Here is a 21,992-nt window from a genome sequence, read left to right on the forward strand (position 1 = left end):
CTCTGACTCAGCCTCCTGGTCCGGGAAGGGGACCCGGAGCTGCAGGGGTGCTCCCCTTCCCTGCCCCACCCTCTCGCTTACCCGGGTGCAGTTTCCTTGGAAGAGGTGCTTGGGAAGGGCCAGAGAGACGGTACAGTGGGTAGGGAGCTTGCATTCCACAGGGCTGCCCTGGGTTTGGTCCCCGACACCCCATCTGGTCCCCTGCGCCTGCTTGGAGTGAGCGCTGAGCACCATGAGAAGTGGCCTCCAAACCGAAAAATCAAAACAGACGTTCCTTAGTGCCGCTCTGAATGGAGACAGGGGTCTCGGCGTGATGATACCTGTATGGGCTTGGCTGTGCACCCCTGAACATGCCCCATGCTTGAGAGACCCCCCCCAAGGGCCCGGGAGAGGCCGGCTTGGGTGTCCACCTCTGCTCTACGGCCCTACCCCTACACGACCGACCGTGGAACTGTCCCTTAAGCATCCTGAGCGCAGGTCTACACAACATGCTGCATCCACATTCTAACCCCCGTCCCCCACTCAGGGCATTCAGGAGAAACGCAGCTGCCAGGGGTACTCGCCTCAGCCGCAGGACACAGACTCACCCCCAAAGAGACACACAGACTCACCCCCAAACAGACAACGGCGAGTTGGCATTCCCAACACTGCTTGGGACTGGTAGAAGATTTTTGCTTGTTTGGGGGCTGGAGCGGTAGTACAGTGGGTAGAGCATTTGCCTTGCACGCAGCCAACCTGAGTTCAATCCCCAGCATCCCGTATGGGCCCCCAAGCACCACCTGGGGTAATTCCTGAGTGCAGGAGTAACCCCTGTGCATTGCCAGGTGTGACCCAAAAAGAAAAATAAAAAAAGATTTGCTTGTTTTATTTTAGGGAGCCACAGCCAGTGGTGCTCAGGGGTTACTCTTTGTTCTGTGCTCAGGGATCACTGCCGGTAGGGCTCAAGGAGGCCATGTGATACCCGGGATCTGCCAAGCAAGCACCCTACGCACCGTCCTCTCTCTTCTGTTCCAACGCTAGATGGATTTTGCCCTTAGTGTTTAAAAGAAATTCCCGCTGGGGAATTGCACCTGGTTTCTATCCAGGTGTTGATTTTTGTTCATCAATGAATAACTTGGAAAAGCCCCTTCCTTAAAAAGAAAAAATCTGAGAGACCGAGTACAAAGGTTAAGCTGCTTGGCTTGCATGCAGCCAACCCGCTTCACTCCTGCCACCACAAACGTTCCCCTGAGCACTACCAGGAGTGATCCCTGAGCATAGAGCTGAGAGTAACCCTGAGCACCATGGTGTGCTCCCGGAACAACTGTCACTGTCGTCCCGTTGTTCATCGATTTGCTCGAGTGGGCACCAGTAACGTCTCCACCGTGAGACTTGTTGTTACTGGTTTTGGCAAATCGAATACGCCACGGGGAGCTTGCCAGGCTCTGCCGTGTGGGCGAGATACTCTCGGTAGCTTGCCAGGCTCTACGAGGGGGACAGAGGAATCGAACCCGGGTCAGTCGTGTGCAAGGACAACAACAACAACAACAAAAAAAAACAAACAACCGAAAAAAAAAATCAAGGATGTATGGTTGTTTTAAGAACAAAATTAGGGGGCCGGAGTGATAGCACAGTGGGTAGGGCGTCTGCCTTGCACGCGGCCGACCTGGGTTCGATCCCTGGCATCCCATATGGTCTCCCCAGCACCGCCAAGAGTAGTTCCTGAGTGCATGAGCCAGGAGTAACCCCTGTGCATCGCCGGGTGTGACCTAAAAAGCTAAAAAAAAATTAGTGGGGCTGGAGCGATAGCACAGCGGGTAGGGCATTTGCCTTACATGATGCCGACCCGGGTTCGATTCCCAGCATCCCATATGGTCCCCTGAGCACCATATGGGACCGCCAGGAGTGATTCCTGAGTGCAGAGCCAGGAGTAAGCCCTGTGCATCGCCAGGTGTGACCCAAAAAGCAAAAAAAAAAAAAAAAGAAGAACAAAATTAGTATTTGCTTGTCATCATAAATCCAAATGACACCCACATTTTTATTCATTTAACAAATATTTTTATTCATGTAACATAAAACTTGGAAGTTTTCTTTCCCATAGCTCCCTCCTGAGGCATCACCACTGTGCAGAGTTTGCTCTGGGCCCTTCCACAATTTTCCTAGTTGTATACACAATTGCAAGTGGCATTTATGCTAACGACCTATATTGGGCATGACTCTGAATCAACATAGATTCATCGTTATTTGTGTGTTGGGGAGGTGGGTGTCACACCGGGCAGTGTCAGGGGCTGGAGACGGCGTCTTCAGCAGACACAAGGGCCCTTGCTAGCTCTCTGGCCCCCTCCCCCATCACGTTTTTTAGAATATAAATAGTACATGGGTACATTCCACCTACAAAGAAGTCTAACAATACAGAGATGAATGGAGAGGAAATACGGAAATAAAAGCCCTTTCCCCTCCTGGCTACTCCTCCCCCCCGCCACTCCCCCCAGGTCCTTGCCTTTGCATGTACATGTATACACATATGTACATACACATACAGCCACGTAGGGGTGTACTCACGCCCTTCCCCTCCCTTTGTGGCTGCTGTCTGTTGCGATGCCCAGGGCTCGCCCATGCCAGCGGGGGTCCTGGCACTGGCCGCTCCCACATGTGCTTGTCGGAGCTCACAGAGGTTGCACAGTTTGGCTGTGGTGCTCACACCTCTTGGTTGCAGCTTCCGTTGTTACCGCAGGGGTCCCAGGCAGTCCAGCTGCAGGCCTGGCACATGTGGGCAGCACTGGGAGTTGAACTCGGAGCCTCACGCTTGCAAAGCAGGTGCTCCATGCCCTGAATGAGGATTTGAACATCTTCCCACGAACTTGCCTTTTTGCCTGAGCGGTGTGCTGACAACCGCCGGGGTCCTCCGGCAGTCGAGGTCTTGTTAACTGCTGTTCAGTGCCACCTTGAAATGTCAAAACCTCCTCCTCTTCCAAGGGCCCGCTGTAAATACAAACCAAGCCGGGCAACCTCTTCAAGGGGTTCTTTTGTGGCGAGGCTGGTTGGTGGTGGGACCAAAGCCAACAGTGCTCAGGGCTTCCTCCTGGCTCTGGGCTCAGGGATCACTCCTGGCAAGGCTCGGGGGACCCTATGGGGCTCCGGGGATGGAACTGGGGGGTGCAAGGCAAGTATCCGAACCCCGAACCATCTCTCTTACCCTTCAACAAACTCCTCCCTGGGGACACAGTGGACAACTGCCTCGGGAGACGGGACTCTGTGAACTCCACTGAGCTGATCTCTGCAAAACTGCTGATTCCCCGTTTCTCATCAGCTAATTACGGCTCTGGAGGCAGCAGCTTAAAAGACGAGCCTTAGAATAGTTTGTATTATTCTGATGTGTTTGACCTGTCTTCTACTCTGAAAGAAAATATTGCTTTCTGTTTGGGAGGGTTGGTTTCCGCTGTGCTGTTTTGGGATTGTATCGAGCAGTGCCTGGGGACTACTCTGGGCTCTGTGCTCAGGGGGACCGCAGGGTGCTGGTGAGGGCTCCTGCATGCAAAGCATGAGCTCAGTTATGGTGAACTCTCTCTCCAGCCCGTTTGTTTTTGCTTGTTTGTTTTTTGGGTGTGTGGGTTTTTTTTTGTTTTTTGGTGTTTTTTTTTTTTTTGGTTTTTTGTTTTTGCCTCATGCAGTGTGAGTCACACTGATTTACCCCCTACGGTGGCTGAAGACTGAGCTAGAACATCCAGGGCACTTGGACACATGACCAGGAGTGATGGGATTTCCAGAATCCCCATACGGAGCCCAGGGGCCTCAGCTCCCGAGCGGGGGGAGGACACCCCTGACCTGCAGATAGTGTGAGTCTTCACGACCTCTCTCCAAGGACCTCCAAGGTGGCTGCTTGCTCCACTCCTTTGGGGGTGGGGGGCCTGCAGGGGTCCCTTCAACTTCAGGGGCACGGCACCCTTCGCTCATTTGCGGAAGGAGGCTGCGCGCAGAATCAGGCGAGAGGAGGCTGGGTGTTCTGTGCTGTCTTTGTCTTGTTTTGCCTAGATTCATGTGTCCCAGCCCGTGAAGGCAGTTCCCCTCATGACCTGCAGTCGGGCTCCCAAGCAATTGGCTCGGGCGAGCCGAAAATGTTTGTCCACATGAAGACCTGCACACACAGGCCCGGGGGTCGAGCTCACGAGCTGGGCATGTGGGAGGTCCTGGGCTCAGCTCCACGGCTCCTGAGCACTGCTGGGTGTGGTATGTGGTGGTCCCAGCATCCCGCTGAGTTCTCCTGGCCTCCTACCATAGCCTGGCTGGGGGTGGCCGAGAAGAAAAACATCCACTTGCAAGTATTCATGGAGGCTTTGGTCACAATTGCTACAACTTGGAAGCCACCAAGCTGCCCTCCAGAAGATGGATGGACAAAGACAAGAATACATCCAGGAAAACACCTCCTCCATCCTTCCCTCCTTCTCTCTCTCTCCACCTCCTCCATCCTTCCCTCCTTCTCTCTCTCTCCACCTCCTCCATCCTTCCCTCCTCTCTCCACTTCCTCCATCCTTCCCTCCTTCTCTCTCTCCACCTCCTCCATCCTTCCCTCCTTCTCTCTCTCCACCTCCTCCATCCTTCCCTCCTTCTCTCTCTCCACCTCCTCCATCCTTCCCTCCTTCTCTCTCTCTCCACCTCCTCCATCCTTCCCTCCTTCTCTCTCTCCACCTCCTCCATCCTTCCCTCCTCTCTCTCCACCTCCTCCTTCCCTCCTTCTCTCTCTCTCCACCTCCTCCATCCTTCCCTCCTCTCCACCTCCTCCATCCTTCCCTCCTCTCTCCACCTCCTCCATCCTTCCCTCCTTCTCTCTCTCCACCTCCTCCATCCTTCCCTCCTCCTCTCTCCACCTCCTCCATCCTTCCCTCCTACTCTCTCTCCACCTCCTCCATCCTTCCCTCCTTCTCTCTCTCTCCACCTCCTCCATCCTTCCCTCCTTCTCTCTCTCTCTCTCTCTGTCTCTCTCTCTCCCTTCCTCCCTCTCTTGGCTTTCTGGATCACACACAGTGATGCTCAGGAATTACTCCTGGCAGTGCTCTGGGGACCATAGGGGATTTGGGGTTTGAACCCGGGTCGGCTGCATGCAAGGCAAACCTCTGCCCACTGTGCTATCGCTCCGGCCCCCTTTCTCTCTTGCCATGGCGCACTGCCATACTCCAGGACACATTTCCTCAAGCGGGGCAAATGGCCCCCCACATCCCTACTAAATATGAATACGTCTTCTCATGTTGTTAAAGCCCCTGTTCTCTCTCTCTCCTCCCTGGGGGAGCACTCGGCGGAGCACAGGGCCTGCTGAGGTCTGAATCTGCTCTCTAGGTCCTGGGGTCTTCAGCGGTGCATCGCCACCCCGGCCACGTCATGAAGGTGGGTGGGCTCATGAAAAATTGGGTGACGGTGCAAGATTTCTGAGCAGACAAGGTCCCGGAATGGATTCCGACCCAACTCCATCTCGCGTCTGAAGCGCTGCTGGCCATGCTCACCCACGGTGCACTTCTCTGACATGGGGGGTCCAGCCGTGGAGCATGCAGAGAACTGAGGGTGCCCGCCTGCTTGCCCGACACCCTGAGCGTGCCTCATTAGCAGCGCCCCCTGACGGGCGCTCTGGGCTTGAGCGCCTGACACCGCCTCGTACTGCGCAGCCGCCAGACATGCAGTAGCCCCTGCTGGATGGCCACAGGGAATACTGGAGGGGAGCAGAGGGGACATTTTTGTTTTCCTCTTCCCCTCCCTCCCCCCCCTTTTTTTTCTCTGTAAACCTAAGCTGCTGTTTTGTTTTGGGCCACACCTGGCGGTGCTCAGGGATCACTCCTGACAGGAACCCCCGGAACTGTATGTGGCATGGGAGTTGGGCCAGGCTAGCTGCGTGGAAGGCAAGCACCTAACCCCTGTGCTCTCTTTGGCCCCTGAACAGCTACTTACGGTGGTGGTGGGGGGGCACACCTGGCGGTACTCGGGGCTTACTCCTGGCTCTGTGCTCTAAGATCACTCCTGGCGCGCTCGAGGGACCATATGAGATGCTTGGAACTGAACCCGGGTCGGCCGTGTGCCAGGCAAACGCCCTGAACAGCTATTTCAAAGAAAGTTAAGTAGAAATAAAAAAGGAGAGAAGTAGAAAACCTTTCTGGGGCCTGGTTCCTGGAGCACTCTTAGTGGAGGGACCTATGTAGCTTGCATGCTACATGGGCTTCACACTCCGCCCCCCTCCCCCCCCAACCCACCCCACTCTCTATTCCTGGGCATCCTTAGATGGACCTGAGGCCTTCCCACCTCAGTATTGGGTTTCCCTGGATCCGGCGCTGTCCCAGGGAGGCTGGGAGGCCAGCGCCGATCCCCCAGGGGCGTATGGAGCCGGCCCTGGGGCGGGGGGGTGGGGGGGCAGTCCAAGCTCTCCCGCAAACATAATTTCTGTCAAGTCTGGGGAGAAGAAACTGGGTCACTCGAGTCCCATCCAGAAATAGTGTCAACATTGGCAAGACTTTTTTTTTTCTTTTAATTTTGGTTTGCCATTGGTTACAGCATTTGTTACTATTTGGGGGGTGGAAAGATAGTCCAGTAGGTAGGGCACTTGCCGTGCAGGCTGCCAGGCCAGGTTCAACCCCCAGCACCCCATAGGAATCCCTGAACGCCCCTCCCCACCAGGAGAAACTCCTGAGCACAGAGCCAGGAGCAACCCGAGAACCCTGGGCATGAGCACTCCCACCAAAAAGTCTTTATAGAGTTTAAATGGAGGGGCTAGACAGCGGGCACAGGGCTTAAGATGCTTGTTTTGCATATGAATTCCCAAGCAGAGCTGGGAGTGAGCACTGAGCACAGAGCCAGGAGTAAACCCTGAGCACTGCTGTTGTGGCCTCAAAACCAAAATAAAATCAACAGAGTTCTGGGGGTCCTGAGAGCTCGGTGGGCTAGAGAACATTTTACATTGAGGAGACCCGAGTTCAGTTCCTGGCCCCACAGGGCACTGGAATTTGTCAATTACTTTTCTATTTCATGGGACCATTAAAAACTTCCCTGCTTACCTGTTCATATGGTCAGGAACTTAGTAATTTTTTTTCCTTAAAGTTTAAGGACAACATCAGGTATTTCCAAGTTGGCCAGTGAAGATGATGAAAGGGGAGGATCAACAGCTAAGCTTGATCTAGGCTGTTCACGGAGCCTCGGCAAGCCGAGTCAATCATGCTTGCCGAGCGCACTTATGTGCACGCATGCACGCGTGTATGTCGTCCTTTCTGTTCTGTACACACACATCGAGGCAAGTTTATGCTCGAGTCAGCACCAGGACTAAGAATTAAAATGGCAAATATCTTTACAATAGTTTCCCAGAGTAGTGATTTCTTGAGAGCTCCAAATAAAACGTTTTAAGGCTGTGTAGGCCAACTCAGAAAGCACAAGTGGTTTTAATGAAGCCACTGTTATGTGCCAGGCTCAATCTCCAGAATTCATGGGATGGTACCATTGCTCTCACCTCAACACAAGGAAACTGCGATGGCACCAACAATGAATCTGAAGGACTTAAAGTGTGGATTCTAGAATTCTGAACCATCAAGTCTGACGATGCTCAGAAGAAAATTCTAAGTAATCCTTAATCATCTTCTCTTAGAACTGTCAAATAGAACACACAACTTGAGTTTAAAGAGGAAGTCCCCTTCCCACACTCAGGGAACCGGGTTGCAAGAGTCAGAGTCCACCTCAGCATTGAGCCATACCTTAGCCCTAACGCCATCCAGTTCTAACCTTTCTCTTAGGGGCTAACCTGTCCCGGCCTTCGCATCTCCTCAGACCCATGCCCTGGATAGCTAAGGCATTGTCCCTACTAACTAAAGAAGCTAAGAGGGTTAAGACTGGACCTAGGCTGATCAGTCCACACACAACCCAGACTTCTGCCGCTGGCGGTGCAGTCAACACCTGCCTCTCTTGCGGGGGTGCCCACATGGGATTCACAGTCAGAACCCCTCACAAGTTACACAGGATTTTCGGAAGCTAGACCTCGCCGTGCTGCTGCCTTCGAGTCCCTTCTTCAGAAGCACATCTGCTCTGAAGAAACCAGAGCTGGGCGCTTAAGGGAACAGCGTGAGTACGGCCAGGAGGCTTGACAATGTATGCTTTCCTAGGTGAGGAGCTATTTTTAATTCTATCATGTTTATACAGGTATAACTGGGACAAGAAAATAGAAATAGCATTAACATTTAACATTAATTCCCAGCTTATCAGAACTGTGTGTGATCCCGTAGTTATCACGTGCAAGTCATTTAAAAACTGGCCCTCTGGGCTAAAAAAAATACATAGACAATAGTTAATACAGGTAACAGTACCATCCACAGTCGAGATGAAGCTACCGTGGTTTGTCGTAAAGTGTATTTTGGCCACCCACAGCGGTGCTCAGGGGACAGTGCTGGGCACAGTGGATGCTGCAGCCTCACTTAAGGCAAATCTAAATCTCCCCAGCCCCTTTCGGTTCTAAGGCACAGCCAGCAGTGCCAGGGACAACCTGGGCATCCTGCTCGCCAAGTCTGCTGGGCCATCTGCCTGTCAGGTGAACCTGACAACCACGCCTTACTCCGGGGTACACTTTCTGAAGTACATGCAGAAAGGAAACAAACGCCAATGGGTAAAGACGTGATTTAATTAATCCTCAAAGCAACTTTGGTGAAGTATCATTTCATCAGGAAACTGGCTGTTTCGTCCCAGGAAGTGCATGATTAGTCCTATGTAATTAGAAGATCCTGAGCATTAAAAGTAGAGGGAACCAAGAGTACCAGAGTGATTAGTGGTCCCAGACTAGAGTCCATGTGATTAAAAAGTCAATGTGGATGGGCAATCTGAATTATAATGAGGTACAGAGGGGTATTTTATCTAGAGAAAAACACAAGACCAGGTTTATTTCATACAATGTTATTCACACATTTTCATTTTCTAATTTATACATAATATACAAAGAAGTGAACATAACATTATTTCATATGAACCAATAAGAGCCAGGACTTAAGACAAACTGGTCTGGAAACAATCCACGTCAAAAGGAAACACTCGAGAAAAGCCTAAGTGGTTCTGCCCAATTAAGTTTCTTTACTCTGAAATGTCATTTTCAGACTTTACCAAAACTCCATGCCAACGTACTCAAAGGTGGAAAAATCAGGGAGATGGGTACCAAAAACGGCTGACCATAAAATTTCTACAGTTATTTTTCCATAATGGGCCCCAAAGTATTGTGAATACAGGGCTGACTTTGGGGCATGTGGGAACATCAGGATCCCCCAAAGAGGATTCAGTTTCCCAACATACTATTCTCTAGGACTTTCTAAATATGCAGAAAACATTTCCTGTGCCAACAGAGGGGAAGGATAAAGGAAAACCAGGAATTAAACCGTGCGAATGCAAGATCACTACACCAATCTCCAATAAGGATAATGATCCTGAAACGTAAGTTGCATCTGGGACCAGCCACTCTTGGGGCAGGGGTGGATGAGAGCAGCACCCCTGTGACTGGGACATGCTGATGAGCCAGTGTGACGAGATGGGCTTGTGGTTGAACGTTAATGGCCTCAACATGGAATGTTGGGTTAGAAAACTAGAATAGTTCAACACCAAACACAAGAAACTATGCCTGGCACCCCAAACTTCATGCCATTGTTTTTAGATTCATGATATGAACAGCTAAGTGATAAAACCATTATATTCAATATTGTGCCCAGAAGATTGCTTTTCTTCTGCAGACCTCTAATAAAAAAATCCTTTCCAGGTTCAATCAAGAGATAGCATGGTTCATTTTAGTCTTCAGCACTAAACGTAAGTGGGTCAACATAAATGTTTTATACAAAATACTGACTTCAACAAAATACAAAGCACTTTCTTTTATCTTTCAGAAACTGAATATACAAAGCAAGTTTTTTTTTCCAAAATATCTTCATAGGCAAAGGATTAAAAACGATTTTAATTATACACATATGGTCACAATTTTGCCTTAAAAAGATTGTTGGGAAATGTACATAAGGCCGCTTGTAAATGTACATCATGTTACTGTTATAATGTCTTATGTCCAGAGAAAAAAATGTTATCATACAGATTTGCTCTTACTTGGGAGTAGGCTATTCAAAAATACAGTACTCTTCTGTACAAAGAAAAAAAGTCAGATCACATTTAATTAAGATGGAAAAAGCATTGGCCTCCATGGTAACCAAATATCTTAGTCCAATACTTCCTATTATGCACAATACCCTGACTTCTTGAAAGCTATCCAAATCCTAGCATGTCCATATTAACAGAGTCAACTATGTTATAAAACAAAATTCTTCTCACAATAATAAAAGAAAGCTGGTTCATACATCTGAAACCATATAAAGATAAAAAATTTTAAAAAATCACTCTCGATTTGGAGAAATAAATTTACATTATACAACACTATATGGCAGGTCAGAAAGGGCAGGGATGTCAATGTACACTAAAATGCAATTGTTTCCAAAGAGATAAAACAAATTCCATTTACAGCATGAAGGTTTACAAATGTACACCTGTACAACCAAGGAAAGCATCACTACCAAATTAGCAAGGCTTTTATAATAAACATTGAAACAAGATTTGCTTTCAAAGTGTAAACTTACATCTATTTCTACACACACAATGCTTATATTTATAGGAAGCAAAAAAAGCTATCTGAGTATGTAATCATGCTTATATGTTGAGCTATCAAATTCACTTTTTGGTGGCCCCTTTTCACTTCTATCTGTTTCCTACTTTCTGAACCTACTAGGAAAAAGTAAAATAAAGCTCAACAATTCCTCAACACATCCACATAATTCTATAAGCAAAACAATATACAAATTTTCCACTCCTTCCCATTGCAAACCAAACAGAAAGATTAAAAATGGGACTTTACTTTTCATTTAGTGTACTTAACTGGATGGAAATGTCACCATGATTTTTTTTTCCTACCTCTTACAACAATTACATATGTAAGTATATACAATGCTCTGTACATTGCCAGACACAATTTAGGGCAGTTATTGTATTAAAACAACATCCACTGTAAATAATTTAAGTTCACTTCATTTCAATTCATTTCATTATTTTCTTACTTGCTGAGATTTTATTTGCATGATAGTTTGTGAATTACCAAAGTACAACTAAACTTTCCTTTTAAAATACTAATAATATTTATGCAGTTGATTGTTAATTTGTTATAAAAGGTTTCACACAAAGGACAAAAAAAAAATAAGGACTATATTTCTATATACATTTCTATAAACCTGTTGTGCTATGGGGTCCACAGACCTACCAGACTGCAAGCCAGTTTATTAAAAGAATACTGTACTTTTTCCTTTAAAAACTATTTTTGTGACTTTACAAGTAAAAATTTACAAAATATGTGACAGCTCTTTTGCTACAGTTACATCATATACAGGCATTCTGTGCTTGGCCAGCAATCCAATCTGATAGGTCTCCACTCAGGGCTGAATATAATTTATAATCCACCCCCCACCCCCCAAATATACACAAGAACCTTAAAAAATTTACAAATGGATGAATAAAGTCAATAAATAGTTTTGCTTTAAAAAAAATGTGAAGATTCATAGTTGAGTTGTGTTTTGATAATTCACAAAAGAAACATTCTTTCCCCATGGTCACATGATCTTCCTTCTCTCTCCTTACAGCATTCCATTTGGTGGGCCTCCGATAGGTCCAAGATCTGGGCTATTTTTCAGATAATATTTTTCCAACTTGGCCAGTATATGCTTCCCATACGTGTATTTGCGCAAAGTAGTAATGTGAGGTCGGATCTAGAAAATAAATATTGTTTAACAATTTATTTTCAGTTTCTTATTTCCTAAAAAAGCACCAGCACATTTCAACGACTTACAAGTGCAATCTAAAAAGTGGTCAGACTCAACAAGTCTGAGGCACTCAACCCAAACTTTGCAGGAAAGTATCACTAGTGAGCCATAGATTTTTTTATCATGGAGCAAAGGCGTGTATGCGTATACATTTTAACGTTGTAAAAGTGATAATCTTTCTATAATTTGAAAATGATTTTATAAATAGCTAGTATTTATAATACTTTTCATATATTAGATGTATAAACTTACACAAGACTTTTTTGGAGGTCACACAGGCATTGCTCAGGGCTCACTCCTGGCAGTACCGAGGGGACTTTATGGAGCACAGATTTAAAGCAGGTCAGCCGCATGCAAGGCAAGTATCTCTCCAGACCCCTTAATCAAGATTTTTTTTTTGTACAGTATTAAAATGTACAGGTCCAGCTTGGAGAGATAGTAAGCCCTGAGAACATCCATGTGTGGTCCCCAAACAAAAAAAAGTACAGGGTCAAATAGGAACTGCTACATTAACATGGCACATACCACTGGTGGTTTACTCTTGGATTCGGTTTAGTTAACATAAATTGCAACAGTTGACACGTGAAAGTGGCTGGCTTCTATATGGCTGGCCTGGTATTTTTTGGGGGGTGGGGTGGGGTGGGGTGGGTGGGTACTGGGTCATACCTGGCAATACCCAGGGGTTCCTCCTTGATGGTGCTCTAGGGACCATATGGAAGGTTTGGGGTATGCAAGTGCCCTCCCTGCTAGACAAATGCTCTGGCCCTGAACTGTATTCCGGGCACCACACTGTCTCCTGCATACCACTAGGTGCGATTTCCCAAGAATAGCGTCGGGGCTGTGGGGCTGGGGGAAGGAAGGCCCAAACTTTAGAAGGGCTGAGATATATATACAGTCAAGGAGGCAGATGCATCAGACCATGGTTGAGTTCCTGGTGACTCTCAGAAGCATTGGGCCTAAGCGCTGAACAGTCCAGCCTATCTGAGCACTGGGCCCCAGGTACACTGCTCAGAAGCAAACCCCCCACACCCAAAAAACTATTCCCTTCTGTTTTAGTATTTTCAACTTTCTTTTTGTATTAAAAAGTTTCTTTTAAAATGTATACTTAAAAATTTGACTGTGGGAGAAATGGATGTTTTTGGTGCTATACCCCAGGATGCCATAAAGTGCCAAGAATCAAACTTGAGGTCCAAAGTGAGCCAAGTATACTCCACGCAACCACCCCCCCCCCGCCCTGCCTTGAGCGATCTCCCAAATCTTAAGAGTGACATTATTTAATCACTATCTTTAAGTATGATATTTGGATTATTAGTTTTTTAATTTTTTTTTTTTTGCTTTTTGGGTCTCATGGATTATTAGTTTTTTAATATGAATGTCTATGCGTCATTTTGGGTATGTCATTCTCAAGCACTGTTCAAGGTGCGCCTATGCTCCCCACATATTGCCTCTGGCAATTCTCAACCAACCAGGCCAGAAGTTCCAGGCAAGAGGCCAAAGGTACGATGCTCTGGAGCCCTGGAGAACCTCCACTAGGCCATGGCAGTGAACTCACGAGGGTAGCACAGGCATGCACCCTAACTGCTCTACTATCTCCTGGTCCATGCAGTTATTTTTGTAGGGCAATTCCTAGATGTAAGACTGCTATCATAGAAAGTGCAGTTTACCTTTTTGTGAGGGTGGGCCTCCCAAGCAGAGGACCCAGGAACCATTTCCTGTGCCTACGCTTCCTCTTGGTCACTAAAGCTTGCGATCTTATGCGATCACTTTCCTCTAGGCTCAAAGGGGCTCTACTTTGGGGAAATGATATACAGGACACTGGGAAGAGAGCTCAGACAGCTAGGGAATATGCTCTGCCTGCTGGAGCGCAAGGTTCAACCCCTGGCACTGCATGATCCCCTAAGCACTCTCAGGAGTTAACCCCTGAGATAGCAGATCTGCACAGTGCCCCAGCCCAACACTGTCTGGTGAGGCACCAAACAACAATAAATTTGCAATCTGCTGCAAAATAGAGGGGGTGATAAGAAGTCCAAATAAGTCAGAAGGAAAACAAAAGTACTGAACAATTTTTTCTTGTGTGCAATATAAATGAAATTGATAAACAGACAAAATAACACTAAGGCAGGAGACAAGGAAACTAAGACTATGTGAAAGGAAGAGGGTGGGGTAGAAGGAAAAAAGTAAAGAATGACAGGAAAATGATGGTCTTTGTTCTTCTTGTACAATGGGGAAAAAAATACCACGTACCTTTCCCCACTTCTTAGTGAACAACTTTGGAAAAAAAAAAAAAAAGAACAAATACTCAAATATGATTTCTTCCAACGGTTACTACTGTTTTGAGGAGAGCAAACCTAGACAGAGTTGCTCCAGGAAACCATGCAGTGCTAAGGACGAAACCTCAACCGCCTGCAGGCAAACTCTGCAGGTTTTGTGTTCTGCCTGTTGGGAATGAACTCTATGGCCCTCCAGTGGCCTTTTAATAAGAAGTTTTCCTATGGAAATCAATGATTTCTTAAGAGACATATCAGATTCTAGGAGGAAAAGCAACTTAAAAGAGTCACTCCCATAAGAAAAAAAAAAACGATATATTCTCTTTAGGAACCTGGGTAACAAAGTGTAGTAAGAAAATTTAATTCTGCTTTAAATCAACATTCAATTCATATGCTATGGCAAATGAAATATGCCTAAAAAAAAAAGATCCAACTAGGCAAACAGCTGAGAAATGGTCGATTTTACAGAATTAACAAAAAGGAACACTATACTATACTGACTGCATCTGCCAAAAGTCACCCAATTGTCTTCTTTTTTTCTTCCTCCAGTAATAATGTGAGGAAATTAAAATCTAGGAAGTCAAATGAACGAACTTTTGTTCATTACCTTGTGCATGATTATCTTTCTCTGAGCAGGTTCAGCCATATCAATCATCTTCTGAACCACGTAATTAGCATACTGGTCCTTCATCATGGTGTATAAGGCACTGTGAGGACCATCATTCTGGCAGCAAACTTCATCTATCAGTAAAGCTCTCTCAGCACGGGAAGCATGAGTAACACATTTTTCTACAACATTGCTGAAAAGTAAAGTATATACACAAATATTATTTTTATTTTTCTTTATATCAAGATCCCTCTAGCCATTGTGGGTGGAGTGGTGGACTATACATGTTATATATAACATAAATATATTATTGCTAAACTCACCACAAGACAGAACGTTAAGACAATTCACTTACAACTGCCTTGAACAAATATATTTATTTGGGGGTCGGGAGTGCCAGGAATTAACACCAGAGCCTCCAACATATGTGCAAGGCAAGACAGTCTCTACAATTACTTCTAAAACAAAACTATCACAGGAGAACCTCTATTTGATGGCATAAATCACCAGCTACATAAAAATTAAAGCTATAATTAGAGAGAGACACACACTTAGGCCATTAATAAGGCCCAATAAACATGTGCCAGAGCAAATTTGTATTTACTCAAAGGTCTTGGGGACTGAGTTTTCTAAATAGAAAGTAATAAGAGCAAAATTCTGTACATGCTTTTTCACATTTGCTCAAAGTTATATCCTATATGCAAGTTCTGTGCCTACTGACAAAAGACAAAGGATTGAAAGAACAGGTCTGTGGAACCAGAAAATACTGTGATACCTGGCAAATTTGTGTTGACTCAGGGCTAAAACCTTTCCTCTGATTTCAGAAACAATTTTGCTCTTGTCTTCAGGTCGACCATGTTCCAGGACATGCTGAATAACATAATTGCCATACTGATCCTAAGTATAGATAGATAAAAATTAAGTCACTAAAATTGTTCTTTAAAAAGATGTTCATCATTTAACTGAAAATCTAGTAGTATAATTAGAGTACAACTTATTATCTATCTTTGTATAGTGTTAACAAGGGATTAATTACCTTAAGAAAAAATATCAGAATTCATTAAAGAAAATTTAAACGTTTCAAATTAGAGAGTTTATACCTGTACCAACTGTTCCGTATGTTGGTGGAGTTCTTCCAGGATCGGCAAGGTCTGTTCTGCAGTGCAATGCTCTAGGATGCGCTGGATTACTCTGCAGCCGTAAGGATGAGTTGAAAGCACAAATACCTGTAAATAATTGGAAGAATTAAATGTTCTTTTCCTGAAATTTCTCCCAAGCTGCACAAGGTAGACAGGTTTTAGCCCGCCAAGTCCCACATTTTGTCCTCTCCCCATGTCCCCCCACTCCACTCCACCCAGCAGTGCTTAGGGCTTACTCCTGACTCAGGAAAACACTTGTGGGGTTGGGGGAATCATATGTGATGCTTGGGATGGAGTCCCGGTTGGCAGCGTGCAAGGCAAGCATTGAACCCACTGTACTACCCTTTTGGCCCAGAGGCAGATAGGTTTTAAAAGACCTTCTGAATTACTTCAAATGAAAGGAAGAATTCTAATGTGACTATACCAAAAGAGCAAACAATGAGCAACAGTTGGCTAAATTTAGGAGTCAAGAATTACTCTGATGAAAAGAAACCTCACCAAAAGACAGAGAACATGCAAAAATGAAGGGGTCAGTTGAAGGGGTCAAGAAACTTGCCTGCCTTGCATGCAACTTATCTTGGCACTTGCCCTGACCCTGCTGGGGAGATCCACCCAGTGAGGCCCAAACCCTCCCCTCAGAAAGACAGAAGACTAAGGGGAGCAAGGCACAGAAGTGCACATTGTAATTAAGAGGTATTAGTTACTAATTACTATTTATTTTGTCTTCTATTTTACTTAGGAAGTCTTAAGTCTTCTCTCCTGCCTCTTCCCAGGAAGTTTGCAAAACATTACTAAGTCTATAATTCTAAAAGGTTTTTTAAACTTCTACTTCCTAAAATAATTAAACCTCATTTCTACAAACTTTCAATATCAAAAAAATCATTATTCTCTCTTGCATCTATGCAAGAAGCAGAAATACACATCATTACTCTGTCTACTTTTATAAGAAAGTACTAGGTGTTAGCTTTGTAACTTGGTGAAAACTGTGTTAACACTCAAATTATAAAAGTCACGCAAACTAACCAGAAGGCAAAATGAGCAGTCTTACCTGGCCTTTGAAAGCATCAATGATGAACTGCAGCGATTGTGGCTGAACACATTCAATACACTTTTGTACAACATGGTTTCCATTTTGATCTTTTACACATTTAAGTACATGGCCATCTAGCTCCTTTACCATTTCACTCTAGAAAAGATGACATTTAAATATTTACATCCAACAGTCTAACAAATAAAAATGCTGATGAGAACAAAAGCACTTAAATACCAGTCTCTGACTATATCAAATTTTACTGCACCCAGTATAATTAGCAGATGCCACTGAAAGTGAAAATTACTAAAAATTTGTGCCGAATGATAAGGGTACTTGTTAATAAACTGCCTAGTGGTGCTGAATTTACCTATTTAAACTGATCCCTACGCAAATGTTCCACTTTCTTTCTCAGATGACAATTCAGAATTTCATAGTTTCTCTAATGGCTGAATAAATTTACCAAATATAGAAAGGGAGAAAAATGAGCCCTTTTTACATATTAAATCATCCTATAATCTTCTCAACTATCTGTCCTAAACAGTTATTTGCCATTTGCCCTACATGTTTCTGTGAGGTCCCCCTCTCTCCCTTCCCCCCCACTCTATTTCAACATAGCTTTAAAAAAAAAATTACTGAATTTATTTTTATTTATTTTGTTTTTCGGTCACACCGGCGATGCACAGGGGTTACTCCTGGCTCTGTACTCAGGAATTACTCCTGGCAGTGCTCAGGGGACCATATGGGATGCTGGGAATTGAACCCGGGCTGGCCGCATGCAAGGCAAATACCCTGCCCGCTGTGCTATTGCTCCAGCCCCTCAACACAGCTTTTCTTTATGACCTTATGTCTACACAAGCTGAGACTTATGGATTTTGGGAGAGAGCTTACGATTCTTCAATTACCAGTAAGATTAAGCGTAGAGAGCACCCAAGGTTCATGAGTACCTCTGGGTATGGCCTTTAAAACTAAGTAAAACAAAATTTCTCACTGAAAGTCAGCCATGTTCTGACAAACCTGTGGGACTTTTCTTACTAAGTTAAAATATGGGCTAAATCACAAAATAAAATTCACTGAAAAAAAAAAATCTAAGTGGATAATCCCATTACTCATTGTTCTATCTAAAAAACTTGTTTATATGTTTATAATCTTTAAAGCATTTATACCAGTTTCAGATTTATTCCAAGTAAGTTCTAAACTGCAAAATGTTTGCTGATCATTTATCAACAAACGACAACGTGTTACTGGGCTGGAAGCTCAGGTTCCATTCTCGGCACAGCACTCCCAGCGCCAGTGGGAGCAGCTCTGAGAAAGCCAGGAGGGACAGACAGCCCCTCCCGCCCACCTCGGGCAGGTAAATCCAACCAAGCTTGACTCTAAAACTCAGGTTTTCTCTGAAGAAATAATGCAATAATGTTATTTTCCCAAAGATTTTCAAAGTTGTGATTGGCGCATATACATATTCACATATTCATTCATGCATATTACAGAGTTGTCTTTATTGCGGGGGTGAGGGTGGGGGTGGGGGAGAAGCACATGCCCCCTAGTGATGTCCAATGTGATGCTGAGAATTCAACTAGGGTAGTGATGCATGCAAGGCATACAGTGTGTACACTGTACATACGCTGTGAACAACTCCCCCAGCCCACATTTGCTCTAATTCTAGATTTACTTCACTATGTACAGTTATGAGCCACAGCTGACCTCTCTAATTTACTAAGTATTTACTAATGTTAACTCAGTTATATAAAAAACACTATTTGGGGTTATAAAAGTCACATAATTTAATTCAAAAATCCTACCAATTAGTGCTGTTTCCACAATTAAAAAACCTAGTGGAACGGGGTTGGACAGATTGTACAGTGGGTAGGGAGCTTCATTTGCAAGTGGCTGACCCAGGTTCAACCCTTGGCACCCCATATTGTTCTCTGTGCCTGGCCAAGAGTAAACCGAGTAATGTTAATGGACTAACATTAACCTTATTCTGTATACTGAATATAAATATTCTTGTCTATTTGAACTAAGGAATTATTATTCTGGTCAGTTATGCCCTGCCCCCAATCCAAAAAATGTGACTGGAATGTGAATCGTTTCAAAATTAACATGATATACCTCTGATCTAACTTCTCTTTTCTTTCTTTTTTTTTTTTTTTGGGGGGGGGGGTGGGCCCGCCAGCTTTTTGGATCACACCTGACAATGCTCAGGGCTCCTGTCTCTGCACACTCAGTAATTACTCCTGGTGGTAGTTGACGGACCATAAGGGATACTGGAAATTGAACCTGAGTTGACTGGGTTGAAGGCAAAATCCCTACCCACTGTTACTATCATTCTAGCCACCTTTCTCTCCCTCTTGAATAACCGTAGCACTGTTAAGGAGGTTCTTATATTCTGCTGATTAAAAAAAAAAAAAAAAAATTGTAGTGTTATTTTAACTGGCATACAGGAATGCAATTAATTTCCACACTGTGATACCATTCAAGAAGTACTGGAATGGCAAAATGTATACATGATAATATAAGAGAAAATACAATAGATAAGGTAATAGCAATTCACCCTGCTATCATGTAGAATGTATTCAAGTATCTTCATTTATATTTGGAGATAAAACGGTGCTAATGAGAATGAACAGGACAGAGAAACTGATATAAATTAATCCGCGTGTTACTTGAGACATTTAAAAAATGCTTCAGTCCAAGGAAATAATCCACTCCAAGGTTGCAGAAATATAAAAAAAAAAAAAAAAAATGGGGTAAAATACAAAAAGTTTGTCGTTAACTTACAATTACCTGCTGGTCAGATGAAACAGACTCTAGTGCTTTCTGGATGACACGGCAGCCATACATCTGCAAGGCTAAGGGCAGGACATGACCTCGAATTCGAGTAGCCAGGGCTAATTTTTGATCCAAACTCCCAAACTAGTGAAAAAGAACATGTTATCAGTAAAACTCAATCATATGACTTTGTTAAACAAAATCCACTTGCAGATACCTTAATATATAAAACATCACACACAGAAGGAAGTATGAGGTAAAACTTAAGGTGCTTGAAACACCATATTAACTTTTAAAGCCTTATTGTTTAAAATTCTGTAATCACCAACACATCTTTATTTCAAACTAGGAAAAAACAAACAAACACCTAGAATAAAATCTCCGTTATCTTTAGGAAAATGAACCTGAGCCATGCATTCAGGCCAAATAATTCTTATCCATATCTTGATATAATTGTGGAAGAAATTCGTAAGTTAAGTTAGCGTACAGATTTTTAGGCTTAAAGAAATAACCATACGACTCAGCGATATCACTTCTTGGCACTGATCCCCTAAACACTAGGCAATTTGAAAAGGGGGACTGGAGTGACAGATAGCACAGGGGTTTGCCTTGCATGTGGATGACCTGGGTTTGGTTCCCAGAACCCCATATGGACCCCAAGCATCGCTGGGTGTGACCCAAAAAGGAAACAGAACAAAACAACAAACAAAAAACTGAAAAGATACAAGCACACCTATGTTCACCTCCATACTTATTTGACAACAGTCGAAATATGAAAACAAACCAAATAGCCAACTACAGATGAATGGATCAAAAAACTGTGGTCTGTATATGTGTGTATATATATTTATATATAAATAAATAAAATTCTAGATTTACTTCACTATGTATGGGTTACATGCACACAATAGAATTCTATGGAATTCTAATAAAGAACAAAAATGCAATTTTCTAGATTTACTTCACTATGTATGGGTTACATGCACACAATAGAATTCTATGGAATTCTAATAAAGAACAAAAATGCAATTTGCAGCAACATGGATAGGACTAGAGGCTATTGTGCTAAGTGAAGTTAGTCAAAAGGGAAAGAATGCAGAATTCTCTCTCATAAATTGATATATTTCATATGTAAAGATATAGCAAGATACAGCAAGGTATTAACAACATTTCAGAGACAAGAAAATGGGAGAACTGATCCACACAGTTGGGGTCCTTGGGGAGGTGGGCACAGGTGATAGGTGCAGTATTGGAATTATGTGCATTAGAACCACTATTAATTGTTCTGTAAAAAACAGAGTATCAATAATTTAATTAAAAACAGTAAAATAGGCAGGTCTATATATTTAAAAACATTTTGCTGGGGCTGGAGCGATAGCACAGTGGGTAGGGCATTTGCCTTGCACGCAGCTGACCTGGGTTCGATTCCCAGCATCCCATATGGTTGCCTGAGCACTGCCAGGAGTAATTCCTGAGTGCATGAGCCAGGAGTAACCCCTGTGCATCACTGGGTGTGACCCAAAAAGCAAAAAAAAAAAAGAAAAAAAACCCCCCATATTTTGCTATGTGGGGTTTGGTCCATTCTCTAGAATGTCCCATTTGTATATAATATATATACTTTGAAATATGTCACTTTCAGGATGCAATTCAATTATAAACACTGCTGTAAGGCAGTAGTTCAGCAAGGAGGGCATTTGCCTTGCCACATGCCTGATTCTGACTGGGATTCAACCCCCTGGCACCCCATACGTTCCCCTGAGCAGTGCCAGGAGTAATTCTTGAGTGCAGAGCCAGAAGTAAGCCCTGAACATCGCTGGGTGAGATCCAGAAAGCCCCTGCTCCCTCCAAAAGAAAAAAAAAATGACACTGCTGTGTAACTATCACCACTCTCTTTTTCAAATTATCTTCCATTATCCCAGCAGAATCAGTATCTGACTGAAGCACAAGCTCTCACTCTTCCTTCACCGCTAGGGAAAACAAACCTCATCTATTCAATCTCTTAACTCATATAATTGTCATCCTATGATGTTTGACTTCTAATTTCTGCCTTTTTCAGATCAGAACTTCACTTCCTCTTGAGCTGAGCTACAATTCTGTTCACACACCAACAGTTTGATTTTCATTCATCGACTGGATACCTGTGTATTTACTCTATCTTTTTGATTATGAATAACTAAAACTAACAATGGTGCCAAGTCCTTTTTCTGTTTCAAGGTCACCCCAGATGGTAGTCAGGGGCTACTCTGGCTTGGCGCCTTACAAACCCAGGATTCTTGCACACAGAGCAGGAATTCAGTCCATAGAGCTCTCTCTGTTAACCCTATGGGTGGAGCTGCTGGGCTATTTTTCAGTTTTTCC

At 44.2% G+C, this 21,992-nt stretch overlaps 1 protein-coding gene across 16 annotated transcripts in view; it reads right to left on the reverse strand.

Moving 5' to 3' along the window:
• Positions 1-8,595: 8,595 nt before the first annotated feature.
• The window catches only part of PUM2 (pumilio RNA binding family member 2), an 87,538-nt gene continuing 74,141 nt past the window's right edge, over positions 8,596-21,992 (reverse strand). For 11 of the 16 annotated variants that reach the window (XM_055120782.1, XM_055120789.1, XM_055120783.1 and 8 more), the window contains 6 exons: positions 19,644-19,778; positions 16,881-17,018; positions 15,794-15,919; positions 15,469-15,590; positions 14,694-14,886; positions 8,596-11,765 (listed from right to left, as the gene is read on the reverse strand). In XM_055120782.1, coding sequence (XP_054976757.1) covers positions 11,634-11,765; positions 14,694-14,886; positions 15,469-15,590; positions 15,794-15,919; positions 16,881-17,018; positions 19,644-19,778 — 846 coding nt within the window. In that variant the 3' untranslated portion in view covers positions 8,596-11,633. The remainder of the gene's footprint in view (positions 11,766-14,693; positions 14,887-15,468; positions 15,591-15,793; positions 15,920-16,880; positions 17,019-19,643; positions 19,779-21,992) is intronic. The other 5 variants (XM_055120790.1, XM_055120781.1, XM_055120792.1 and 2 more) reach the window with 1 other exon arrangement.

This window comes from Sorex araneus, chromosome X, assembly GCF_027595985.1.
Source record: "Sorex araneus isolate mSorAra2 chromosome X, mSorAra2.pri, whole genome shotgun sequence".
In the NCBI taxonomy this organism is placed as follows: domain Eukaryota; kingdom Metazoa; phylum Chordata; class Mammalia; order Eulipotyphla; family Soricidae; genus Sorex; species Sorex araneus.